The following is a 25,873-nucleotide window of genomic DNA, read 5'->3' as shown; positions in this document are numbered from 1 at the left end:
GTGTTTCAAGTTTAATTAAGGTAACTAGGATAGCACCACTGCTTCCCACCAAAACATCCTTTAATCTTTGTCAAAACTGGGTTTCAAGCCAAATTCAGTGCCAGCATAATTATTTTATTGTCACTGGATTGACAACTGTTTGGCATAGAGCCGAGTAGTCCACAGTATTCAAGCTAGTAGAAAAAAAATCTAATAAATAACATTCATGTCTACCTGTGTGTACACAAACAGCCAGTTTCATATACTTTCACCAATACTAAGCATATTTATTCTCAGATGCTTGCTTGCAGGGTCATAATGCACAGTTCATTTGGATACAATGAAAAATTATTTTACCCATTCATTTGATCTTGCCAATAGATGAAGCTAGATGCCAGAGAACACCATACAAAACAGACCACCACTGGCACTCAGTGAGGCTTCTACAAATACTTTCCTCACAAGTGACTTCGATACCAAGAAAAAAATTTTCAGACATGCTTAACATCTTTTATTCTCCAAACCTGTATGGCTTTGATTTCTGTCATCCAGTCCAGGTTATATTACAGCAGAGAATCTTCAGCCAGACCCTAAACACTGCTGATTTGCTTCACCTAACCCAGGCTGGCAGCAACAGAAAAGTACCTTTACAATCATAACTTGCTTGTGTATGTGTAGTTGAATACTCATTACTACTTTTCTTGAAAAAAATTTAAAAGGAAAATAAATTTTTACCAAGAACCTAGGTCACAGAGATGAACAGTAATTCTGTATCCATTGAGCCTCTGTTTCTACCACTGAAGCCATTTGTTTAGAAAGGAGCACTGGACCCAAGATTCACATTATTAAAACTTCTGTACAACTTGCAAGGCTAAAGCTGCCCAGTACACTGAGACAAATAGGAAGAATTAAGAGAATGCAGTTTTTGAAGTTCACATTATAGTGAATAGAAACCTACAGTAAATTAAAATATTACATGTGAACTTACCTCCTGCAGAGCCTAGCCTATATAAAATACGTAAGGAACGTAATCTCTTGCAAGGATAAAGATTTCAAAAACACTTGTATTTTAAAGTAAGAAAATGTGTTATTTCAGCAAAGTTATTCTCAATGGTCATGTTTTAACCCAAAAGCATTGGGATTTAATGACAAGGAAAATACGCATGTGGTTTAAATCAGACACTTCAATAAACATTCCTCCAGGTAGACAACAAAAGACAATTCCACTGACAAGTTGCTCAGCAGTAGGGAATTGCCACATTTTTTTAACAGCATCAGCTTTCTCATTTTATTTAAGAAATGACAGCAGAGCAAATGCTGTCACTATTTTTTTTTTTTCATTTGTATAGAAAGACATGACCCTACACTCTTTAAAAGAGGAGCAGAAAGATATTATCTGGATCACTACAATAAAAGCAACTCAGGAGAGTTACACCTTACAGCATGCTAGATTCAGGATGTCCAAGACACAAATGACACCACTGCAAATAGTCCATGCAGTGTAACTTCAGGGTCCCTCAAGTCCAACTGACTGACTCCTTTTGTAGTGTTTCACATATTTCTTACTAAGATCCGAACTGGAAAAGAACACTTAGAAATTTTAGCATTAGAATTTTCTCCAAGATGCTTTGCATGCCATTTTGAAACCTTCCTTTCTACTGATTAAAAAAACCCACCACCAATATATTATCACTAAGAAAAGAAAAATGCCATCCTGACATGAACAGCTTTTTTGCTATTGAAATTTTCTGCCTGCTCTTAGAGTTGAGATAAGCCATGAGGAGTAATAGTAGTGAATGCATCTTATAAGGCAGGTCATGCCTGAGAAACAAACTAACTGGTCAGTAAAAGTACAGAAAAGAAACATCAGGGTTATGCACTGTTTCCCAGCATTATTTGAAAATAACTTCTAGAATTTATTTTCTCTTATAGAATATTTGTAGCTTACTAGGCAGCCACTGAGTACTCCAAACAGGCCTGATAATGAGATTCTGTAGGAATATCTTTAAAACTGTATAACTAAACTATCTGTAAATCTATGTGCTAGAACACTACCAAAGTATTTGGAAGAGTAAGTATGACTAGCACCAACATAGCAATTCAAGGGACAAGTCCACTACTCCTACTTTTATTGAGTATTTCCAATGGATCCACACTGGAGTTCATTTCAGAAGCCCTGCTGTAGACAACTCCAACTGACTCCACAAAAGAGCTCTGCTTCATTCATGAACATAAGGCAGAATCCAGCTGTCTACTTACATAGGAAAAAAAAATTGATTTTGTCATGTTCACATAAATACATTTCAGAAACAATGAGGTACTACAATCTCCTTTATTATTTTAAAAACGGTTTTATTCTGTATATTTAGAAACGTGTAATTTTAATAACTGCAGAGAAAAAAAATCAGCCACACCTGAATAGCTAATAACTCATTAACAGAATGCAGTGGTATATTATCTAAACAGTAGTAGTGCCATTGTGCCGTAATAAATTGTCTATTAGTAAAAAAATACATTTCAGGGCACATAGTACAGCATCCTTATGACAAATTACAGTAGGGATACTTTTCAAGAATTTAATCAAAGTAGAGAATTCCGAGTTATATTCTTTAAATGCAGCACTTTAAAAGGTAACAACTTTGTGCATTTTTAAAAAATGTCCTTGTTCGTGTATTATAGAAATGCTGCTTTATTGCTGCAGATGTCAAAGTTCAAGGCTCAAAAGGTATGAGAATACAAAGATATCCTTAAGAAACTTTGTTTGTTTTTATATATATTTATATATATAAAAAGGTAAAGCTTATAAAAGTTAATTTACAAACCAAGAACAAAAGTGGTATGCACGCATTATATACAAGCGGTCTATAACATCTATAAATTTTCAAATGCATAGCAGAAAACATACCATCATTTTCTTCTGGTTCTCTTCTGGCTGATGAACACAAACAATACTCATTCTCTAAACCAAACTCACAATCTCCCCCCCCCCCCTTTCCCCAGTCTCTCATGATATATTATCAAGATAAGCACAAAAGCCATACAAACTTAATACAGAGAACTATGAGAGCTAAGACTATTAAAAACATGAGGGTAAGGCATCCCTGCTGGTTAATAGGTCTGTAATAATGTGGTTAATTTACAAATCCACAGAGGCAACTGAACCATAGTCATCCCACATGCTTTTCCCCCTCCCCCCCCCCCCCCATTCTCATGACAATGTTTCCATATACAGTTAAGTAGATGTGTTTGCATTAGCCTCTGAGCAGAGGAAAACATCTAAACTGTGCTACCCCAAGTTGATTGCTGTTTCGTTGGCCACGTACACCCAAAGTTATTTAAAAACTAGACCAAAGTGTAGTTTTGTGAGTTACAAACACACAGTCGTAAAAATGCAGGCCAAATTCTGTTTTCACCAGTGGAGTACAAACCAAATTCAGTTCCTCTGAATATAATTCCATTGGTACTTTCAGATTTTAAACAATGAAATACTAGTAGTGTCCTTCAAAAAAACAAAACAAAACAAAAACAAAACAAACAAAAAAGAAACAAACCAAAAACCCACAAAAGAACAACCAAATAAAAGCATACAGAACCTGCAAAACCCCTACCTTGTTCCCACTGTACACTCCCTGCTTGTGGCATGTATTGTGACCATGGTTCAAAGAGTGTACTTGCTAAACCATTGTTAGTTAAAGCAAGATGCTTAAACACCAAGATCCATTATCACTTATAGAACAGTTAATACTTGATAGAGTGGTTCAGTTTATATGTAAGGTCCATCTCAGTTTCACATTATTTACTCAGCCAGCTAACTTAATATTTAGAAGTGGTCAATTAGGACTGAGACACAGTTTGCTCCAACAAGATAGTTTGGATCCCCAGGAAGAGACTTGTTCTGCCAGGTTTTGGGGTCACCTGTGGGAGGAAAACACAATGCTGGTGTTTAGTATCTGCTGTCAAACAGTGTACATCTTGAAACAACCAAGCTTTTGGACAGGAGCTTTTTCTGAATCAAAACCTGTTGTTTGGGTTGGTTGGTTTGTTTTTTAAACCCTGCAGTTTGTACGTTAACAAAAAATTAACCCTTTATTTTCTTATAATGTAGGATAGATGAGTTATTCAAAACAGATGCTGTTGCACTCAGCAATTATTAAATATAAGTCATTCTACTCTACAGCACCAACATAGTGCTTTCCATTTGAGAAGTGTTAACAGTGAATCAGGTATTCACTGGCTAATCTGGGTAGGATGAATTTGAAGTTTCTTGGAACAGTTCTGAACACAGATGAATCAAATCAGAAGTTATGTTGTAACTAAACACTATGACATACTGGTAGTTTCATTTTCTATTACAGAAGTTATTGTAGACAGGATTGTAGTCATTTTGCAGCTACATCCAAGTATACTCATTTAAAAGCCTGAAATACTGACATTCTAGAAGGGATTCTAGTTAACTGGTACATACTTAAAAATCTTTACAGCAGATCTTATCTACTCATGGTCGAAAGTTCTGTGTAACATTCTGTTATAAGGGAAAGTCATCAGCTGCCATCTCACCAGACGAAGGTTACACTCCACCTGCACAGTCAATTGTCTCTTTCAACTGCAAAAAGTATTCTTCATTTACCCACCTAAAATCACTACTAAGTTCTGCCACTACACAAAAAGTTTCATGATCCCACTACAGGAGAACAGTGAAAAAGGCACTGAAGTTCTTTTAAGCCTTCCAGATAAATGCCAATAAACAGCTTAGCCACAACAGATCTGCCTTGAGAAATGTGCAACAAGTTAGAGAATGTAGTCACACAGACTGGAAACACCTGAGAGCTCTGTATTAAATGAGACTGATGTACATTCCATGTAATTTTCTTGAAGAACTCATGAAAACAAAATGAAATACACGATGCACTGAGTGATGGCAACATCTGATGTAGGGACAAAGAATAGATGTGGCCTGTGTATAGTTAGAGAATGCAAACAAGTTTGCTGCAACCAGCTAAAACTACTTATTTCAGCCAAGAAACTCAATAATGCTGGAGAAATCTTCATTTTATAGATGCAGGGAATAACGTTCAAAACTCGCATGATTAAATATATTAGGAGAAGGATAAAACAAGACTGCAGGACAAGCAGGTCCTAGTCATACATGTGAGACAATGGCAGGCTTTCTTCCAACTCTTCCTCCTAAATACATAGTAAGGATTAGACTCTCGCCAGTGCAACCTCTAGCTGTGGAGGATGTTTTTCCCATACTTACATACAACTGCTTTGGAAAAAAAAAAAAATCCTTCAGTATCTTTTACTAATACATTCTAACAGGTGTGGCCTCAAAGGGCAACTTTTTTCCTGGTCAGTTTTAATACCAGAATCATTCAAACTTTTGAAGGGGTTTAACAGTAAAATATCAATATATGAGGCTTAAATGTGGCAGAAAGGATGTTAGTAAGTGCAGATGAATGTCACTTTTAGGACAGAACATGCATACATTGAGAAAAGATGAGGTAGAGCAGACAACTGAAGAGAGGAAAGAACCCAGAATTGCATAAACTGTTATCATAAAGCCACCTCAAAAATCAGAGTCCCATAACCAACTAATTTAGAAAGAGAGAAAACAATTATTTATTTAAGACACAGTATGGTCTACTTACATATCATAAGACAGAATTGCCTAATTTTAAAGTTTGTCTCAAAAGAGCAATGTTATGATATACATCCCATTTCAGATTAACAGAATGTGGTGTTATATTTACAGTACAGAAAGTGTTAAGGTTTAAATATACACGCCCTTGCTCTCACCCACACATGCTCACACACACACATTCCACTTTGGAAAGGGAGAAAAATGTCTCAGTAACTTCAGTTATTGTTTAGATCATTCGAGTCCTCTCCCTTCACTTCAAGTAAGTTCATGAACAGGTGCTATTAGTTACAAAGGAAGTGTTGTGTCATTTTTGTACATAGTTGTTGTATCTTTTGGGACCCTAACATTTATGAGTCCATGTTTTAACACTGCCATGTATACACACATTGTTAAATAGATGCATGCAACACATGCATATAATAGCTTATAAAAAAACAACTAAAAATTATTGCCATTAATACCTCTAGGTTATTGAATCCCCATCAAGGGGATTGATGCTTTAATCTTTCAAAGCATCAGTGCTTTGGTGTTGACAGTGATAGATACATTAGTGACAGAAGATATGCATACATGGTGGCTTAAATGCTGTATACAGAAGTACATTGTTCAGTCATTACTTAGATCATACGTACACATTAATGGTTTGAACCTTCCACCATAAATTTTGAAGGTAGCTGAATAAAACCTTAAGACTTTTTCCCCAGATGTGCAAACATTCCTTTTTAAATCTCTGTAACCTCACAGCCATTTCATGAAATTGCTTGAAACTTGCCCAGAATTCTCAATTAGGTTCCTCACTGACAATTTCAGCCAATACATTCTCCCCCTCATCCCAGAAAGCCACAGTGAGGTAAAAATGAACAGGTAAATAAAATTGCAACCTAGTTGCAACTTTTACTATCAACCAGAAACTTCTGGGTAAAAGGCAGTAGAGGAGAAATAGGCAGAAGCAAGCAAGAAAAGTCTTGTGGAAAATCCAGCTACATTAGAATGAATTGTAAATGCTTTTACTGAACACTATAGTTTTCTTAAATGACCCAGTTGTTAGCATCAACTTGCACACATGGAAACAGTTAACAAGCGTTAAATCATGGTCTATGAGCATGCAGATTGTTAAGATTCGCCAGAGTCCTACATGGTTAATTAAGCAACAGACAAACACCAGTTATGTTACAAAGGCCAATCAGAGGTACATAATCATTTCCTCTCAATTTTAGTGCGACTATCATTTCAAGTGTATTCAGCTGTAGCAGTCCTCAAGAAAGAAGACAGAATAGAAAAATACGATAATATTCAATAGACTAGAGATATTACTCTTTTTCTGCTATCATGGTTTTAGCTATGAATTTGCACCATGAGTAAATGTAAGAAAGACATTTGTAATGAAAGTGAAATGGGAGAGTTTGACACAAATACAATGATTGAGTTCTTTATATTACACAGCATCACCTTTAGCCAAATTAACTTAAATTATACGATAGCACCCAAAAGCCCCAAAAGGACAGAGGGAGGACAGCATACCCGACGAGGAGTCGGAGGATTTTAGAGCAAAAGACCAACCATCAGGGGTCATAGACGCACAATGTGGCAGGCGCAGCTCCACTGGCTTCAGGAATTTTAGTCCATGAGGCCCACACATTACCAAGGGGCTAAGAAGTGTTTCGCCTATAGGTAAGAGAAAGAAAAAGCTGTTGCTGATTCTTCTTGAAATCGGTTCAAAGTATTACATGATTACATTGCAGAGCCACTCCGCAACCTTTTTATTTTTCTTTTTTAGAGAAAAATACGAACATTTTGACCTGTCAGTAAAGAATAGCACTTAGCAGGACTGTTTCTCATATAGTCTCTTTCAGAGCACTCAAGGGACTTTTCAATGGAACATATCACAATCTCAAAATGAAAAAGGATAAAGAGTCTGATGATTAAATCACATTGAGATTCCCCCCCCCCCGCTAATTTCTAAGCAAGTGCATCAAAAGAAACAAATCCCTAAATCTGTAAGCAGCCTTGTTCATGCTTCTCTTTACACTACAGCTGTGATGTTCTGCTTGTGGATTTATGGCACACTGGTCTGAATAAAGCCTTCAGCAGCTCAATAACCTATGACCCTTATCCTAACAGTCAAAAGGGAAAACATACAAACATAGATCTATTTTTAGTTTAAAACTCCAAATGTTAACGCAGCATTATTCAGTTGAGGAACATGCTATATTTGGTTTATAAAGATTCAAAGTAACTGCAGATTGCAAGTAATGCTTTAACTGCAAATTTATGAAATTAACCCCTTTATGACTTGAGGAAATTGGCAATCTGGCAGGTCAGAAAATGCATGTACACTGGACTAATGGTATAAAAAACAGACTTTCTATGAAAAAAGTGCTCAACTAAGACACACTACTCAACCCTTATTAATAAGACAGTCAGGAATATACTTCCATATAAATAAAAGTTAAAGTATTTTTTAAAACTATGAAGCTGTTTTCTTTAGAGAAATTGAAAAAAAATTAAAAAGCTGAGTATTTTCAAGTCTTGAAGTAAATTCCAAATATTTAACTCAAGTTAAACTAATTTAAGTCATGTGCTTTGCAATTCTTTCAGACCTAATTGTGAGATGAAGTGAAATATATCTACTAAGAATGCCTAGAATAAATCCCTGCACTTTGTGAGGGAATCTACAATTTCAAAGATTCTTAGAAAAAGAATTAGAACCTTCCTTTAGTGCACTAGGTAAGTTTTAAACCAGTACTTAAGTCTACAAATTAAATATTCCCAAGTTAAAATTCAGGGCCTCCACCTCACTTATAACTTTCAATATTGAGCAGAATATTCCTTCCCTTGTACTTCTTGTGAGATGTATACTCTGTATCTTCATACAGAAATAGATGTTATTTATTGAAGCATATTAACGTATTTTCATATTCTGTTTTGCTGCTGTTAGAATATAACTGTATTAAATAACAGAAGAGACTACAGTGCCAGCTCTTACCTTTCTCTTTGTCCAAAGGTGGAAGTATACTGTTGTCTCTGCAGACTTTGAAATATATTTCTTGCTCTATTCCCTCTGGAATGGCTCCTTGTGGTATAATAATACTAACTCCAGTCTCTATGGAGCTCAATACACCACCGTTGCTGTTAAATACACCTCTTGCTGTGGCTACAACAGTGTGTCCATCTTCTTCTTCCTCATCCTCGAGTGCTGAAGGGCTGAATGTAAGACAGAAAGTCTAGCAGTTTTATCAATATTTTCTTCCTGAGTGTCAGTGGCATACTTTCCTCTAACAGTTTACCAGAGCACAGCCTGAAGTAGGCTAGCACTGATTTTAAAGAAACAGTAAATATATCCCACACTTGATTGTGTGGGACAACTAAGATGAAAGTAGTTCAAAGTTCTGCCATAAGAAGAGATCATCTTCACAAAAAAAACCCACCAAAGCCCACAAACTCAGAAAGAGTTCAGAAAGTAGTTAAAGCAAGAATTTGGACCAGTTGAATCTTGTGTTTTCAAATGCCTACTTCTGGGATTATACAGAAAGAGCTTGCCCCAGCTACACACTTCAGCTTAGTAAAACTAAACGTAATTAACATCTGAAAGCTTCTTCCTCCTCCCAAAACTCCATTATGACTTCAATACCATAAAGCGTAATCATTCTTATTCAAACCACACTGAACCCTTCTACTCCGATACACACTGAAAACAAAGCCTGTAAAAAAAGAAAAACCTACACATTTTTTTCCAGGCTGCCAGGATATAACTGAAGAGAAACATATAACGCTATCGAGTGGCTAGTTTGAGTAGATTTCAGATAAATTTCCAAAGAATTTCACTCAAAGAACCAGTAATTTCAAAATTTCTAGCAGTCTACAAAACTATTTAGCATCAAAACTTTTCTCAGGTGCTTAAGAACAAATAGGATTCATTCTTCTATTACGTTTCTGAGTTACTGAAACATCAAGCACAATTTCAAGTCGGGTTCACACATTATTACTTTGAAATCAAAGGATAATAAAACACTGTTCTGCAAATATTAGTGAAAAGAATTTAACAAGTCAGCAAACAGCTTAAGATTGTAATACTATCTGCTGCTCTTGGCATAGTTCTTAAAAGCATATTAGGCAAGCACAAGCTGCTTTTAAGCAGTTGTTGTTTTGTCTCATAGTAAAAGAGAACAAATACGAAACTGCTCAAGTGACTTTCTCTTTTTACAAGTATCTTTAAATATCCCTTACACACATGTACCATGAGGGCTCTTTTCTGAGCACATAGAATAAATATAATATGGTGCAACAGCTATCTTTAGAAATTAATTCCACCTTCCGGAAACAAATTGAGAGGGTAAATGATTACTATCTACCAGAAGATTTACAATTATAGCACGAGAAATTGGAAATAAAAGCTATGCCACTTTCTAATAACAGGATGCAAGATGATACAGGGACATAGGACATACTTTAAGTATCTATCCAAATGCTCTTCAATACCCTTTGGCAAAGTTTTACAATCACAGTATCAATCTTTCAACTGTAACATCAACAGAAATTGGAAGCACAGCAAAAAAAAAAAAAAAAAAAAAAAGGCAGCTGTATTTTTCACAGGTTTCACAGATGAACTCCTGTAAACGTACTAATGGAAAGAAAAAAGCAGCAACTTACCTTACAGGAATGGCTTTAGGCACAGCATTAACATTATTTGGTTGATATTTAGGCTTGTCAACTTGTACAGCAAAGGTATCCATTCCACTATCAAACTCCGGAGGCTGCGATGAGCTGTGTGCTTTCAAAATTGGTTGAGGAGAATTTGGAGATTTTGATGGCAACTCTGGCTTATGTTGAGCTTCATTTGGCAGGAGATTATGGTTGAATTTAGGGCTTTCAAACTTGCGCTCAAAGGGCCTCGCAGCACTAGTGTAAGGTTTTGTTGTAAAGCGGTTGTAAGAAGGAGTGACTGTTTTCTGAATCTGTTCAGTTCCATTAACAGGGCCTTTGTCAGGGAAGCTTTTCTGAGGATAAAAAGTGGACTGCACAGTGTCCTCTCTAGAGGATCTGAAAATTGCTGGCTTATTCTGAGGTGGAGGAGGATCAGACACAGAGTTAACTGCAATACAAATAAAAAGACCAGAACTTGTCAGTAACCATCAGAAACTTCTAGTCACATACACTATGGCATAAAAATACATTTTAGTCCATTCTTAATCTACTGTATAAAATATATATATATAAGTTCAGCTTAGCGCGCTCAGATCGTCTGTCATATCATTATATTTTGTATGTTCAGGCAAGTTACCTAATGTTTCATTAGATAGGTAAGTTAGATACAATGGTATGACCTTTCAATAAAAAGGTTAGACTGATTTATACCATGACAAAAAAAAAATAGAAAACCAGTATTTAAATACTATCATGCACTTGCACAAACTGGAAAATTCATTTGGACTGGGCAATCTGCTCGATGTGGAAGTGAAAACAACTTTTTCTTCTGTTTTTAGAAGCCTACAACTATTACTCATGCCTAAAGAACTCCGGTCCAAAGCACAGAGCGCTAAATTTTTAAGTACTAGAAACTTTACTTCATCTTTGCTGAGATGACTAAATATGGACGAGACAGTTACAATGACTATTAATACCTGGAATTTACAATTTCAGACAGGATTACCAAATCATTTCACAAAACTCAATCTCACTACAGTAAAAAACTATTTTCACTAATAATTATTCCAAGTTTCAGTTAGAGAACAACACAGTTACCAGTGTAGACATGCTGAAGCAACCACACAAGCACCTGACAAGTGATACTTGTTACCACGAGACAGGTTAGCTTTCCAGCTACTCACCTTCAGAAAGTGCAGGCTTGTGATGTGCTGGGAGAGAAAGGACAGGGCTATTGATTGACTGAGGTTGTGTATACTGGACCGAAGGAGCAGGAGGAGGAGTTGTAACTTGAGGGACTGGCTCATAGCGTTTTTCACCAACAGGCCTATCCATTGATTCACTGTCAGTTGGTTTCCCCCTGTTGAAATAAAAGAAAAATCAAAAAACATTTGACTGTTTGGTTTCCTCAGGGCTCTGAGCTCCTGCATTCACTGCTATTTTTTTCTTCTATGATCACCTGATTTCCATCTCTTCCTATAAACATTAAAACATGATTTTCTTTAATATCCTGTCTCAAGTATAAAAACATTTATTGATAAGCACAAGAGATTAAGACAACATTGAATCTTTAGAAGAAGATTAGTAACACAAATCATGGCAAACAAAAGGCAGATGACATTTCAGGTGTATTTGCATAACTGCCTAAAAGATCTTAGTTTTTCAATTTCATTTGGGGTAATTTCAATGAAAAAGTGTTCTCTAATTTAGCAGGTCTTCAAACTAAAAATATAAATCCACTTTTTTGGGGGGGTGGGTGGATTGTTTTTGAAAAGCCTAATTAGCCAATAGGACAATGGATTCTAGTACAACTTTTCTAAATACACCTAGTATTTGAACAATGCCATCTTAATTAGAAATGCAATCAGCTTAAGCTTCACTAGCTTTATGTGCATAGTATAGATAACTTAAAGATCTTATTTTCAAAACTTTTTTCTTATATTGGAACTATTTCTCCAAAAGTTTCTTTCAAGAAATGATAGATTTCACAAATATCTGTAATTTTGGACTACAATATATAGCCCTTAATTTTCAGAATTTGGATGTTTAAAATTTTAAGTGCACATAATGCCTGTGATGAAATGTAACAGTGAGAGGACACCTGAAAACATCCTCACATCAACAACAGTCTTACCACTTGATGTTCCTTTTCAAGTAGTCATAGCTAGTGTAAGAGCCAAGAAATCTAGGTGATGGCAAAGCAAACAGCAATAGAAGAATGAAAGAAAACAGTCATTCTATCTTGAGCATATTATTTCTTCACACTTTTTATGTTAGTTCTAGCAGTTCTCATATAACAAGGTTGTTGAAACAAAGACAAACGCTAATTTAACAGTGCTGTTTCTGATAAGACCTTTACTATATGCATATGTAAATGATCACCTACTATATTTAATGAGATTGTCAGTGAATTAGGAGATGGTCAAGATCAAAAATTGACAGATAGTGAAAGTAAGAACAAGACTACAGTAAGCCATTTGTTCCTATCTGTACAAAGAAAGTTATTCAATATATTGAAAAAAGTGAACAAAAACTAAATCCCATATTCTAACAATCTCTCACTTATGGTCCAATTTGCATTAACTTCCTCAGTTTTAACATACACAGAACAATGATGGTTTTGTATTGCAGATCATGTACTGAGGGGTACATTCATACCAAATGTTTCTATAGCACTATCATCTCATCCAATAGCAGAGCCCACACTATAAAATGCTTCTGATTGTTTTCAACAATTCCTAAAAGGACATCTTCGAACAACTGTTCACGAATATTAGGAGAGACAGAAAACCGTAAGTATACTGATGACTTCCCCGCAATTTTTAACGCTTATCTTGCTTATATGTTGCAAAAAAATACATTTTACGTTAGGACACCGTTCCCTTATCCCTTCACTTTCTGTATGCTCATAGAAATGTAACAGGCAACAATTCTAGATACCAGTCTTGCTGCTTCAGAGGAGTGTGTTATAAAACTAAGAAAAGAGTTGATCAACTTTTGAAAGTCTGCTTGATGACCACATGAATATGATATGTGATGCTCAATGAGCTAAACAGCATCTGTATGTATGTGTCTCTAAAATCAGTGTGGCAAAAAAAGATCCTGTTGGATCTGCTGTGAAAGTTTCCGTTCCCAATGATTTTATATAAAACCATTCATCCAACAAGAGAAGTTATTACTGCACGCTCACTCGCTGTTGTCTTTATTCCAGGTGGGCAGTAGCTGCTTTCTCAGAAAACTGCACACCTGAAACCACTGCTTCCCAGAGAGGATATTAACCAGGGGAGGGAAGCACTACAAAAGCCCACAGAAAAAAACTCTACCACACTCAACACCTAATCAGAACTGGTTGCCAGCTTTCTGAAGAATTAAAAAATGGGGAGGGTAGTATATTTTGATGGAGGGAGCAGAAGAGAGCCGTGGCAATACAAACACAACCAGCACAAAGTTGTGCTCAATATGAAGCACTTCCTTCTGTCATAGGGCCCTGACCAAAGGTCAGCCACATTGTTCAGAACCTATATGCAAAGTGGTCCGCAACAAAATGCTTGCTTACAACTTGTGTGTAAAATAAGTTCCTCTAAATTATTGATGTTTGTAAATTATTAGCCGTTTTCTAAGTTGTTTCCCACTTTATTTTTGTTACAAAACTGCTACTTTAATTGGAAATGAAACAGAAACGAACCATGAGAACAAACCAGTGGGCAACAAGTTATAAGCCTCAGTGTACAACAGAAAACTTATCAAACTGCACTGCTGGAGTTCCCATTCAAAAAGCTCCAGTTCTGTAACAGATACATAACAGTTCAGCTACAGCAGTTTAAGAAGTGAACACAAGACACACTTTTCCTTACTGCCTCCTCAGATGAGGCTGTAACTGCTCATGTAAGTATTCTTAACCCTAGCTTAATGCAAAATTTAGATAAGCTACCTCATTCTGCAGCATGTCAAGCTAATGCAGGTAACTACATTCAATCAAGCAGGAACAACTCCACTACACTCAGCCACAGGGGTAGTAGCCTCAAATTGTTCCAACAAGATGTGTGAAACATGTCTATTTACAAGTTCTACTATTTCCTCACATCAAGAGAAACTATCTCTTACTCTACAGTTAATGGCAACAATAGCATGCAAATAATGGCATTACCCATACAAAGCAGCTTTAGTAATGGCATAAATTTCCTAAATGAGGCAAATAACACCCCAACAAATTAAAAGAATAGACATTTGTACACACGTAATGGGAAAAGCACATACTTTCACAATACTTACTCAGTGGGGAAGAATTTCACATAATTTATCGTTTAACACTAATATTAAAAACTGAAAAAGTTGTAGCTATTGCTCATGAATAAATAAAATGTGTCCTCTGTACCCAGAATACATTATATGGATTATACAGGAGCAAGTGATTGCATAATCTGTAGTTCCTGTATCATCTAAATTTAGTCCTGTTAATTTTTAGAAGAGTTTATTCACAGAATAGCAGCTACCATATAAATTCACTGGAAAAAAAAAAGATAAATAACGAGTGAGTAACAGGGTACAAACTGGAACCTGGCAAAAGAAGAGTCCTAAATATGAAAGCTTTCTCAAGACAGCAATTGTTTTGCGTTTGCATGCAAAGACACTGCAGTATGGTTCTACAGGCAGTACTGTCCAATTGAGTAGTGTTCTTGTGTATCAATTTCCACTCACTTCAATTAATATTTTAGTCTTTGTCTATTTGCACTGGACTACCCTGGGTAAATTTTCTTTCCCATATCTGTCCCTTCCTGTTAAGGGTTACATTCTTTCATAAAGAAAAAACACAACACACTTTTGTCCCTTGACATATGAAACTATCAGCCTTAAAAACAATATTCCTCTGTGGCAGTAAGATGTCACTTTCCCCTAAGTACAAGCCCTGAAGTTATACACTAACTCACAGTCAAAACAAAGCCACAACTGAGCAGCCAAAGAATGGACAGACAGAAGTAGGAGGTAGAAAGAAATATGGAACAATCTCTCTCAACTATTAGCTATTCTGCAGCAAAAATTCAATAGTGGTGTGTTTCTCATGTTTTTCAGTGCGTGTGACAACACTACAGAGGATAGCAAATGTACAACAAAAGCTGACAACACTCTCCATCTGAAGAATTTTACAATCTTCACAATTACTTGATTAAAGATTACATTTCTCCCAAAGCATTACTTGCATTTACAATGGCAACACAGTCCATGCCTACAGATCAAAATGGACAATCTATAGGTAACATTGTTTTTTGTATGTGGGAACGTAATTCTGACAGCTACTGCAATGCATTATGAGGCCAGCCAAGACTTTTTTTTTTTAGGTCTCTTCCTGTGATGCCCAGATGGCAGGACAGATATGATCCCATCTTTCCATCAGAAGACACAGGGCAAGTGAAAAGGAAGGGTAAAGAACATACTTGACTGAGAATCAGAACTAGTTTAGTTAGATTACTATACGCATTCCTTCCTTAACATGTAAAAAAGTAAAATAAGAAATAGTTACCATATGTAGACTTCTTGATTAGAAAAAAAAAGTGAATCCTTTAAAACCTATCAAGCTTTTGGAAAGATTCCAATATTCTCAGTTCACAGAGGAAGACATTGGAGATGATAAACAATATTACACAAATAAGAACAGGATTCCTGAGTCCTAGCTCAAAATCTTTAAGACAAGCACTGGAACACAGTGTATCAAGTACATGAAAGACAGCTTGCACATACACTTAGCACTATAAAACTTCAGCAAGCTAGTTTATTATTTCACTCTAAATATCTCATTTACTTTAAGGTTGCCAGATTTTCATCTTGACCCAAATAGTCCAGATTTCAAGCAACCAAAGCCTTCAAAAATGCCCAACTGTCAGCCTGCATGCAGCAAGCCAAGATAGCTTTTCACAGTAACAACTAGAAACACGTTGTTATGATTTGAATCAAAACAAATTTTGGAATTTTAGGTAACTGTGGAGTGTAATTCACAAAGTTTGCGTAAGTATCCTCCAATATAGCCAGTTCTTTACCTGAGCTAAATCTGTGCATGAGCTTTCACACAATTTCTGTATCCAAATGTTCCAAATCAAGGAAGCTGAACAATACAGGAAACAGATGTTTCCATCAACAGATTAAATTCTGGCCTCAGCAATATTCCCTAAAGGCTCAGTTTCCTAATGTCAAACATGGCTAACGTGTACAAGCCTATCTGCAGAATAAATGCACACAGAACTGGAATAAACCAAAACCTTTGGTTTGAAAGATGTTTAAGCACTCAGTATTAGTTAGATTAAGGAAATACTTTGTTATGTTCTGTTAGTAAGTGGTAAGCAAAACAAGTAACATGTTGAAGGTCCCAAAACCTTCAAAAATTATTTATTTAATTTACCAAAATAAAAAGCTATGCAGTTACATGTTTTCAAAGTAAAGCTACATCTAAACAGATCAACTGACTTTGTGAATACAAAATTTCAATTAGATACCATGAACCCCTGGAATTCCATTGACAGAGGCAGAATTTCTGTTTTAGTCCTATATGCCTCCCTCCTTTTTCGAATTTAAAAAAAAAAAAAAAAAAGGAAATCCCCCAAACTTACTTAGAATAATTGGTGAAATTCAGCTGATTCTGTGAATGTATTGGTTTAGTGGGCTCAGAATGATGGCTGGCAGGAACCTGCGCAGATGGCTTATTTTCAAAACTCCTGCGATCAAAGTATGAGAGCTGCTTTCGATAATACTCTTCATCTTCTTCAGGATCATAATGATTTGAACGCACAATATCTTCAGGTGGCTTCACTTGAGGTCTCTGTGGTTCTGGGGCCCTAACCAAGAACAATAATATACAGCTGGCTCGCACAGTTGAACAAGCGTAAGTACCTGAATTAAAATCCTATTTTATAACTAAGCTAGTAATAAAACAACCAAAATGTAACTCTTATAATCACACACCTTGCCTTTTTAACACGTATTGCATGGAAATTAGATAGCTGTAACAGCCTAAAGAACAGAAACCCTTATTTCCCTTCTACCTTACCTCTTCCTTTTTGTTTTACTTTCTGATTACCTCAATTAAACACAGAAAGAAGTAAGATGGAGATATTGGCTAACTTTCTTCCTCAAAAATGCTCAAAAAACATATTATGTCCTTTCCCCCCTTCCCAGAAATCATGTCCATGAGAACTGTACTTTATGCCCTGCCTTATTATTGACACAGAAATCATATTGACACATTCCAACTCTCCACTCTGCAGTTTCCAATTTGAATGAGTTTTCTGAATATTCTAATCTCATATTAAAAACTAAATTTATTTAATCAGTTGTGCATCTACCTGTAAGTTGTTTTGTCGTGTTCGTACTGGGTTTGAGAAGTTGGTTTTGGACCACTCACAGTTGTGAGTGTAGGCTTAGGTGCTAGTTCTGGAGGCTGTAAAGAAAAGCACAGCACATTCTCTTAGATCCTGACGTTTAGAAAGACACAGCACTTTAGGAGTAACAAAACTAAGACTGCCACCCTCCCTTGCCCCACAAGGAAAAACAGAAACACTAGTGAAAGATGAATTGGAGGAGTTTTCAGAATGGCAAGATCCCCTTCAGTGTTTTCACAAAAGTTTTCAGCTTCTGCTTTTAAAACATACTGCAGTTAGGTTGCTAAGAGGCTATTCCACAAGCAGTAAAGTTTTTTGCCAAGACAGTATTTTACTTCTTGCAAGGTAGTCCCATTAGCAAAAACCAGGAATTAAAAAAAAACACTTAAATGACTTACCTTGACACCTGATGTATCACTTGGGTCCTTCATTTTTTCCAAAGATGGCGATCTTCTTCTTTCAAATATCTTAACTCTACTTCGCACAGACTGTGGTTTCATGGCTGGATCTTCTTCTTCCTCTGCTAGAGATGGCGGTGTAGGCAGTGGTTTACTGTTAGAAGGCAAAACTTCTGGTTTGGTTTGTGATGAAGGGGGAGGAGGAAGAGAAACACCTGAAGTGCTATGAGAAGGCTCATATTGTCCAGCTTTAGCATTATAAGCTTGAGGAGGACCTTGCTCATAGGCCCTTATATGTGGATCAAAGTACTGCTTCGATTCAGGGGATCGAGATATGGCTGACTGGTATGGCTGAGCTTCTTGTTTGTATCTACCATGCGTGTCATATCCAACAGTATGCTGATCTTCGTATCGCACTTGTGGTAAGCTGAAGTTTTTGGGTGCATGCTCATAGCGAGGTCTGCCATCATAGCTCATTGGAGGGGGTTCCTCAAAACGAGGTTGTGCTGGATAGTAGCTGCGTTCTGTGCTCTCTTCTATATTTTGTCTGGAATCGAGATCCCTAGGAGGCTGGTTTTCATAAGCTGTTCTTGTTTGGTTGTAGGGCTGTTTTTCATCATAATAAGCCCAGTGCTCCTCATATGGAGGCACACGGTCATCGTAATGTAGGCGAGGGTCATAACCACGAGAAAATTGATCTACATAGTTTGTAGATTCATACCTATATGTTGACTGTTCATAGTCCCTACTCGGTTGTTTTTCTGCATACTGAGCCTGGGATTCATAGATCAGATTTGGGTCTCTTTCTTGTCTCTGCACTGGGTGATTAATTGCTGGCTGTTTTAAAACATAGCTTTGTCTAGACACTTCTTCGTTAATATATGGATCCTTTCGGTATACCTGTTAAAGAGAGGCATACTTTTCAGTTCAAATGAAGAGTAACTGCAGCGGCATTTGAAATGTAATATTTTTAAACAAACCTAAGTTTTAAATATTGGCTTTAATTTTGTTTAAAAGCAAAATAATTTGATGCAGTTGTTTGAAATCACAGGAAGCTGAACTTGGTGATTCGAGAGATCCCTTCCAGTCCTGTTTTTAAGCAAAAACACATGAGTAAATTAAAAGGGAAAGACAAAGGTAATAGTCTCTCACCTTTGGGGTCTGGTGTTGGGTGGGGGGGGCAAACACACTTTTTTGCAGGGGGTAGGAAAAGTAGAAGTAAATAGATTTACACATTTAAGTTAGTTCTAGCATTGCTGAGGAAGTATATAAAGTCACCCAACAAACTGGATTCATCTTCATGTTCAAGGATTTGGCATGATTTAAAGCATACAAAGATCTAGTGTCTTTGTAGGGGAACAACAGATTTTTCTCAAAGCCTCATTAATAAACAGCAGAACATTGACAAGCTAAAAAAAAGTCACACGTAAAGTAAAATCAAAATGCAGAATGCAGCCTTATTTTAAAAAAATGCCATCTTTTTCAGAAGTGAAAAGTATATAGTTTGAAGCCATGCACACAAAACATTAGATGATGCTTAGAAATTCAGATGCACTGTTTTTTTGTAACCTGCATGATCTCTTACAGGAAAAAAAATTAGAAGGAATTGTCCACATAAGGGCAAAACAAAAAGATCATGTGCTAGCTTGATCTATAGCAGGAAATCAGCGCAACAACATGGCACAGGTACCTTTGCTGGATCTATATGCGGCGATAAGGATGATGGCTCTTGATCTCTTAGGACTATATGAGCTCCCTCAGTACTTGATGTTCTTAAGGGGCCCGCTTGTGGTTGGTAAGAGTTGTAAGGAGCAGCGGTAGGCTCCTCCAGTCTGACATTAGTTAGGTTTACATTAGCATTTACTGCAGAGGTTGATGAGGTTGCAGGGTTTGATTCAGGCGACTGGGAAAGGTAAGGGACTGCAGGTGAGGCTTCTGCTTTCTGTGAAGTGTTTAAAATATTTTAAATATACCGCTATTGAATCACTGTATGACTTTTTGATTTTTATTAAAATAATTTAAATGATGCTTTGATCAACGCAGCTAGATGTAGAATGAAATGTACTGAAAGTATCATGCACTAGCACTTCCAGAAACTCATCATGTTTAAGATTAAAAAAGTGAAACATTTAACCAAAGCAGAATGGTACTTCAACCACCCTCCTGTCAGAATGAGTCACTAAAACAGTTAGGGCAAGCTGATTCTCCAATTTATTATAACGTATTATTGCTGCTGTTGACAGATTTTTGTACACACTCACAATACTGGTAAGGAGACTATGAACACAGATTTTTTTTGTTCAAGAGAACTTGCAATCTGAAGTAAAGGTATAGTGGTCAGTGTATAAAATTACTTTCTTACCGGCTGAGAAGTAGTTGCTTTAAATCCTGAAGAATCTATTCTGAGATTTGGCTGTGGCTGAGCTTGAGATGCATAAGTAGGGTAAGTTTGAGTTTCATGATGCATTCCAGAAGAATCCTCTCTAACAGGTTCAGAAGAACGTGTAATAGCAGATTCAGGAGGAGTCCCAACCTCATCATTCAGAGTTTCATCCAGTTCTTGATCAGTATAAGCACCCCCTTCTGTATCTGTGTCTTCATAATCAGATGTGTGTCTACTGTCTGTGCTGTACATAGAATATTCACTACCAGGAGCTGAGAGGTAAGAAAGGCGGTCATCGTGTAAATCAAGGTCATCACTTGTAGCACCATCTGCCTGTGTCAAACAAAATTATAGTACACATTTATTGAAATACCTTTTAAAGAATGCCCTTCTTGCAATGTAAAGCTAGGAAACTTTTTTGTAATTAAGAACAGAACAAATGGAATGCATCTGTCTTGTTCTGAACCACAACAGAAAGTCTAGTAGTTAAAAAAGTTAGTCATATTCCAAATCCAACAGCACAGCAACACTATGAAAATTCAACAATTCTGAATATCACAGGGGAGGAGAAATCGGGTTTCAACCGTTGAAGATGTTAAGCTTACACCTAAAAGCCTTTTCTGCAGTATAGCTCTTTGAATCATTTTACTAAGGGGTCAGATGACTGTCAGTGTAAGGAAGGGGGTAGTGCATAGTGTCCACAGACATCAAATTGTTTGGAAAGATATAAAGCTGCACTTTAAAGTGGTATTATGATATTGGACTCCAAGTTAACTTCAAGGTAGATGTAAGGAGGTGAAAGGAGCTCAATCTGAACAGAAACAGATGATCCAAATATTAAGAAACATATAGCAATAACTGATTCATCATTTGCTTACTTGTAGTTGGCACTTTGCTTGATATTAGTTCTTCAAGAGGATGGATCTAATGTGCATAGTGTAACATGCAGCTTGAGAAGGCAAGTGGAGTTTAGTGGGGAACATAGAATACCAACTTGCAATTTTGTATCTGTGTTCTCAAAACTGAAAGAACACAGTTCTCAGAAAGGTCAGAAAGAACAAGAATACGTCACTTACTTTTATATTAACGAAAAAACAATTCATCAGGCAATCCCAGCCCCTAGTACCAATGCAGCAGAACACACAGAATTTCTTTCATCAGAAAGCATCCAGTCCCCACAAAGTCTTCAAAGCAGTAACATAACCTCCAGTCGACAGTGGCAATGGGCAAATGCTCTCACTTACTACACTACTACATGCACAAGGACAACTGTACAGACGTCATTAACAGAATAATTGCGCTAATATAGTGACAAATCAGTTTTGAGCAGTTCACGCAGCCATAAAGCATTACTGCTTTAGATCTTCAAATTATGGTTAAAATGAGGAAAAAAAGGAAAACATTCCACAACTATCTGCCCGTATCTGTAATGCCAGTAAGAAAGAATGAACAAAAAACCTCTTAAATACAGTTTTGTCATTTCTCCCCAAACATATTATTTCTTACCTTTCCTTCTGAAACCCACACTAGTTGGTTCTGTTGTTGTTGAATTGCTTCCTTTAGAGCTCCATACCATCCTTCGTTCATTGAATTCAAGTTAATGGTAGCTAGAAGTACAGCAGGTTAGTTTGACTTATGATTTCTGCAGAATTATGAGAAGGATCTGTACCACCAATAATAAAAGCAATATGAACTGGTAGGTTAAAACTATGAGATCTAATTAGTAATGTAAATATTAATATTCAAAGCAACCTTCAGACGTGATGTGGTTTGGGACATTTTATCCCATAGGAAATACTGAGTTAACAGTAGCTTAGAATAAAGTGAAGCTTCGGTTTAGCCAGACTAAAAAAAAAATAAAATTATATCATCTTCCTATTTATTCAAATGTTTGATTTTGGCTGATGATCCTGCAAAGACACCAAATCTATTAGAAATGTCATTTTGATGTTTCAGTTCACTTCACATTTGTGCAGACATGTGCAAATGATGCACACATCAATGAAGTATTGGTTATTGAACAGGGGAGCCCAAACAAGTCAACAACTGCTTGACTTAGCCCATTTGCAGAAAAGTCTGGAGGAAGAAGTTACTCCCATCTCACCTCCTCCTCCCTCTCAGAAATACTGCTCCAGTATATCCCATTACTTACTTGTGAAGAGATGGTGATTATTTTTGCGTAGCTTGTGAGCTCTTTCATACAGCTTTCTTGCACTTTTTCGTGATTCTGGGCACAACCTCATTCTCATAGTCTTTACACCCTGCTTAGAATCAGGATTTAGGAAGACTACAATAGGATACCACTGGGCATAATTCAGACGGTCCACTGCATTAGGAGTGACATCTAATAAAGCATGTTTGTCCTGTTGTGACAAAAAGCACAGAGGCAAGAAAGTGAATCACATACCAGATTTTAAACATCCTCTACAAATTTATTTTGTATTGCCTTTACAGAGTTCATTGTTTCAAAGTATTGATTTAAGTTCTTTTCCTATTTGAATAATAGATTAATGGAAACCAAACCAATTCCAATACCAGGCTACATAGGCATATACATTTTGAACTGTAGGACTGACTGTGTAACTATGAGGTTTTTAATATTTAACTCCCTATTTAAAAAAGGCTCCTCAAAGTAAAGCAGGCATTAAACTAAAAATAAGTTTCCTATTAGTATTCTGCTAGTAGGAAAAAAGGAAAGATTGAAACACAAGACCTAGTCTCATTACACACCTCCATCTTCCTTTCAAAAAAAAAAAAGCCAAAAAAAAAAACCCCAAAACTAAAAAAAAAAAAAACACCCACCAAAAGAACAATAAAATAACCCCCACCACTCTGAATGCAAGAACTTGGCCAGCTTTCATCCGCTGCAAGATTCATCTCAAGCACACAGTATCCCCACTTTCCTGCTAGAATAGCTTCCCCCCTCCCAACTTGGGCATCTGAAAGGTTTACAGTTTGTTTTTAAGTAAGGAAATAAAAAGGTGAGGAATAGAGCCTTGCATCATGAACTAATGTCAAAAGTTTTAAGGATATTAAGGAAGTGAGATTGAAGGACCCTTTCCCCCAGTACTTGCACAAAAAATGATGTGAAATTATTAATTTGTAAATTGGGATGGGAGAAGACCAACAACTCCATAAATAAAGTAACAATTTCTAGCTGTAATGTCACACCATGGCTTTAAGTGAAAGAAGAGACAGCTTAAAACCACCTTAATGGAGAGAGGACAACACTCCCAGGAACAAAGCCTAGAATCGCTTCTAGGCTGCAGCTATTAATGTGGAGAAGGAAAGGGGTGGTGGTGGTTTTTTTTTAATTAACCAATAGAAATACAAGAAAGTTATTTTTTAAGCAAACATACTCATTAATTATTCTTCTACATTTTAAACACCCAACACTTTACTTGATACCAGTTTTTCTCTTGTGTTAGAAGTACAGTGACAATAAGAGACTTACTCTATCAATTATCTGTTTTATAGTGTGAAGACGAATAATGCCAGAACTACGTTGGTCAGTACCAGCATCTCTTGGTTCACTTTCTGTTAAAGAGGACACAGTAAAAATCTGTCGTAAGTTTACAACATATTCTACATTTCCTCATTAAGATAAAACAAACCATTTCATAGCTCAAATTGTCTAATTCAGATTGAAGACACTCCTCCTGCTTCAAAACAATACACAGAAATCTAAAATTAAATTTGAGAAGGCTATAAATAGAACTATTTCTTTCACCTTCAGAGAATTATCAGCAACCAAACAGTACAAGAGCTTACAATTAGTCAGTTCCTTTACACTGTCAACATCTTGTTAAACATGTTAACAGCAAAAGTAATAATGTAGAAACAAACAATCTAGCAAAAGGAAGTTGACTATTTCATAACCACAGAAAAACCTGACCTCACACTTACTTGCAATTTGAAAGATATCTGGTTCTTCTCTAGCAAGTTTCTCCCGTGCAACATCAGCTATTGGACCAAAAATGGTTACAGGTCTGAGAAACCCAGCTACAATTGAAGGAAACAAAAAAGTCAAAATATATTGATTGCTTAAAACAAATACAAGATACTCTTAAATACATAGGCTAATACAAAGCAAACCACACAAACCTGTTAACCTGCAACAGTAAGAATAAAGCCATACCTTCCCGCAGAACAACTCTTTCATAGGCAGGAAACTTTGTCTGAACAGGTTGGGCAGAAAGATCTTCTCTGCTTTTTCGGAGATTTCTTTTTGAGCTACGCAAACCTCGGAATCTCCAAAAATCCGCTCGATCTCCTCCTGCTGTCTTTGGAAGCGTGTACTGTACGCTAGCTAGTTGCTCAGCTCTAAGATGACAACAAATCCCAACCAGTTATCAAGGAAGTCAGCTTCTGAAGTAATACTTGACTAGCAAGCTTATACTTCCAAAAAACACTACCACCTGCTGAATTACGCTTTTGTTGTTTCTGTATTAGGAAGTACAAGATTGAACTGCTGGGGCTGATACCACATTTCTAAAGCTTTATATAGCCTTGTCTCTTGTATTGAAAAGAAAGTTTTAGGTTTTTGTGGGCTGTGTAAGAGTTAAAAACAAATCCATAAATCAGATATTTAACTTTAATTTGTTTTAACACTTTGTCACTTCTTCTGACTGAACCAGTTCTATAAACTAGCATCCTGTAGACAAGTCCAATCATTCATTATACAGACACAGAATTTAAAATTGTAGTTTTAAAACAGCAATTTAAATATTTTAAGATCATACCTGTTTTTGTTAGGTATGATACCTCTTTCAACTTCCTTATGATTCTTGCCAATCCGAATTGCCAGCCATGAACCCAGTTTGCCATTGTACAGAGTGTCCACCACCCGGAACACTTCACCTTTGTTGAAACTTAGTCCATAAGGAGATTCCTTTTCATATTCAAAATGAGTTCTGATATAGAAAGAATCCCCTACATCAGACTCAACAATGCGACGATAAACTGAAAAAAAAAAAAAAAAGAAACCCCAAAATATAAAGTGTTAGGTAAGTGATGTCCTAATGTTCACAAGAATTACTCAAAGTAGTGGCTCATCTTAATTCTCCTTGTTTTAAATAAACAATATTACTTCAAGAAGCCTTAATGTCTCAGAGCTGCTCTATTTTAAGCACCACAACTATTAATAGCAAACTCTACCAACATAAATTCAACTTTCATGGTCAAAAATTTGGTGCTAGTGCAAGCTTAATTCAGGTCCCCTAGAAGGAATGAATCTTACTGGGAAAGAAGTTTGTGTGTGCATACGCATCAGTGTAATCACTCATTTTCAATGTCATAACTACAATATACCCCCCTGCTCGCCCCAAGGTTTAATGCCAATACTTTTGTCAGATGCTAGGGGTTATTTTTGGTGGGGTTTTGGGGGTTGTTTTGTTTTGGGGGTTTGGTTTGTTTGTTTGGGGGGAGGTGTGTGTGGGGTGTACTGTTACATTATCAATCT

At 36.5% G+C, this 25,873-nt stretch overlaps 1 protein-coding gene across 7 annotated transcripts in view; it reads right to left on the bottom strand.

Moving 5' to 3' along the window:
• Window positions 1–2,144: 2,144 nt before the first annotated feature.
• The window catches only part of TJP1 (tight junction protein 1), a 166,848-nt gene continuing 143,119 nt past the window's right edge, over window positions 2,145–25,873 (bottom strand). Inside the window, exons 14-29 of one of the 7 annotated variants that reach the window (XM_075045429.1) lie at window positions 25,155–25,374; window positions 24,551–24,735; window positions 24,319–24,414; window positions 23,867–23,949; window positions 22,565–22,775; window positions 21,919–22,019; window positions 20,392–20,745; window positions 19,720–19,971; window positions 18,030–18,929; window positions 17,596–17,690; window positions 16,864–17,088; window positions 11,449–11,624; window positions 10,271–10,712; window positions 8,607–8,824; window positions 7,181–7,285; window positions 2,145–3,894 (exon numbers count right to left, since the gene is read on the bottom strand). In XM_075045429.1, the coding sequence (XP_074901530.1) occupies window positions 3,800–3,894; window positions 7,181–7,285; window positions 8,607–8,824; window positions 10,271–10,712; window positions 11,449–11,624; window positions 16,864–17,088; window positions 17,596–17,690; window positions 18,030–18,929; window positions 19,720–19,971; window positions 20,392–20,745; window positions 21,919–22,019; window positions 22,565–22,775; window positions 23,867–23,949; window positions 24,319–24,414; window positions 24,551–24,735; window positions 25,155–25,374 (3,758 nt within the window). In that variant the 3' untranslated portion in view covers window positions 2,145–3,799. Of the gene's footprint in view, window positions 3,895–7,141; window positions 7,286–8,606; window positions 8,825–10,270; window positions 10,713–11,448; window positions 11,625–16,863; window positions 17,089–17,595; window positions 17,691–18,029; window positions 18,930–19,719; window positions 19,972–20,391; window positions 20,746–21,918; window positions 22,020–22,564; window positions 22,776–23,866; window positions 23,950–24,318; window positions 24,415–24,550; window positions 24,736–25,154; window positions 25,375–25,873 lie in introns of all 7 variants that reach the window. The other 6 variants (XM_075045430.1, XM_075045428.1, XM_075045431.1 and 3 more) reach the window with 6 other exon arrangements.

The sequence above is a fragment of the Buteo buteo genome, chromosome 13 (genome assembly GCF_964188355.1).
Source record: "Buteo buteo chromosome 13, bButBut1.hap1.1, whole genome shotgun sequence".
Classification (NCBI taxonomy): Eukaryota; Metazoa; Chordata; class Aves; order Accipitriformes; family Accipitridae; genus Buteo; species Buteo buteo.
The sequence above is the reverse complement of the archived record's forward strand: the minus strand, read 5'-3'. Positions and strand labels throughout refer to the sequence as shown.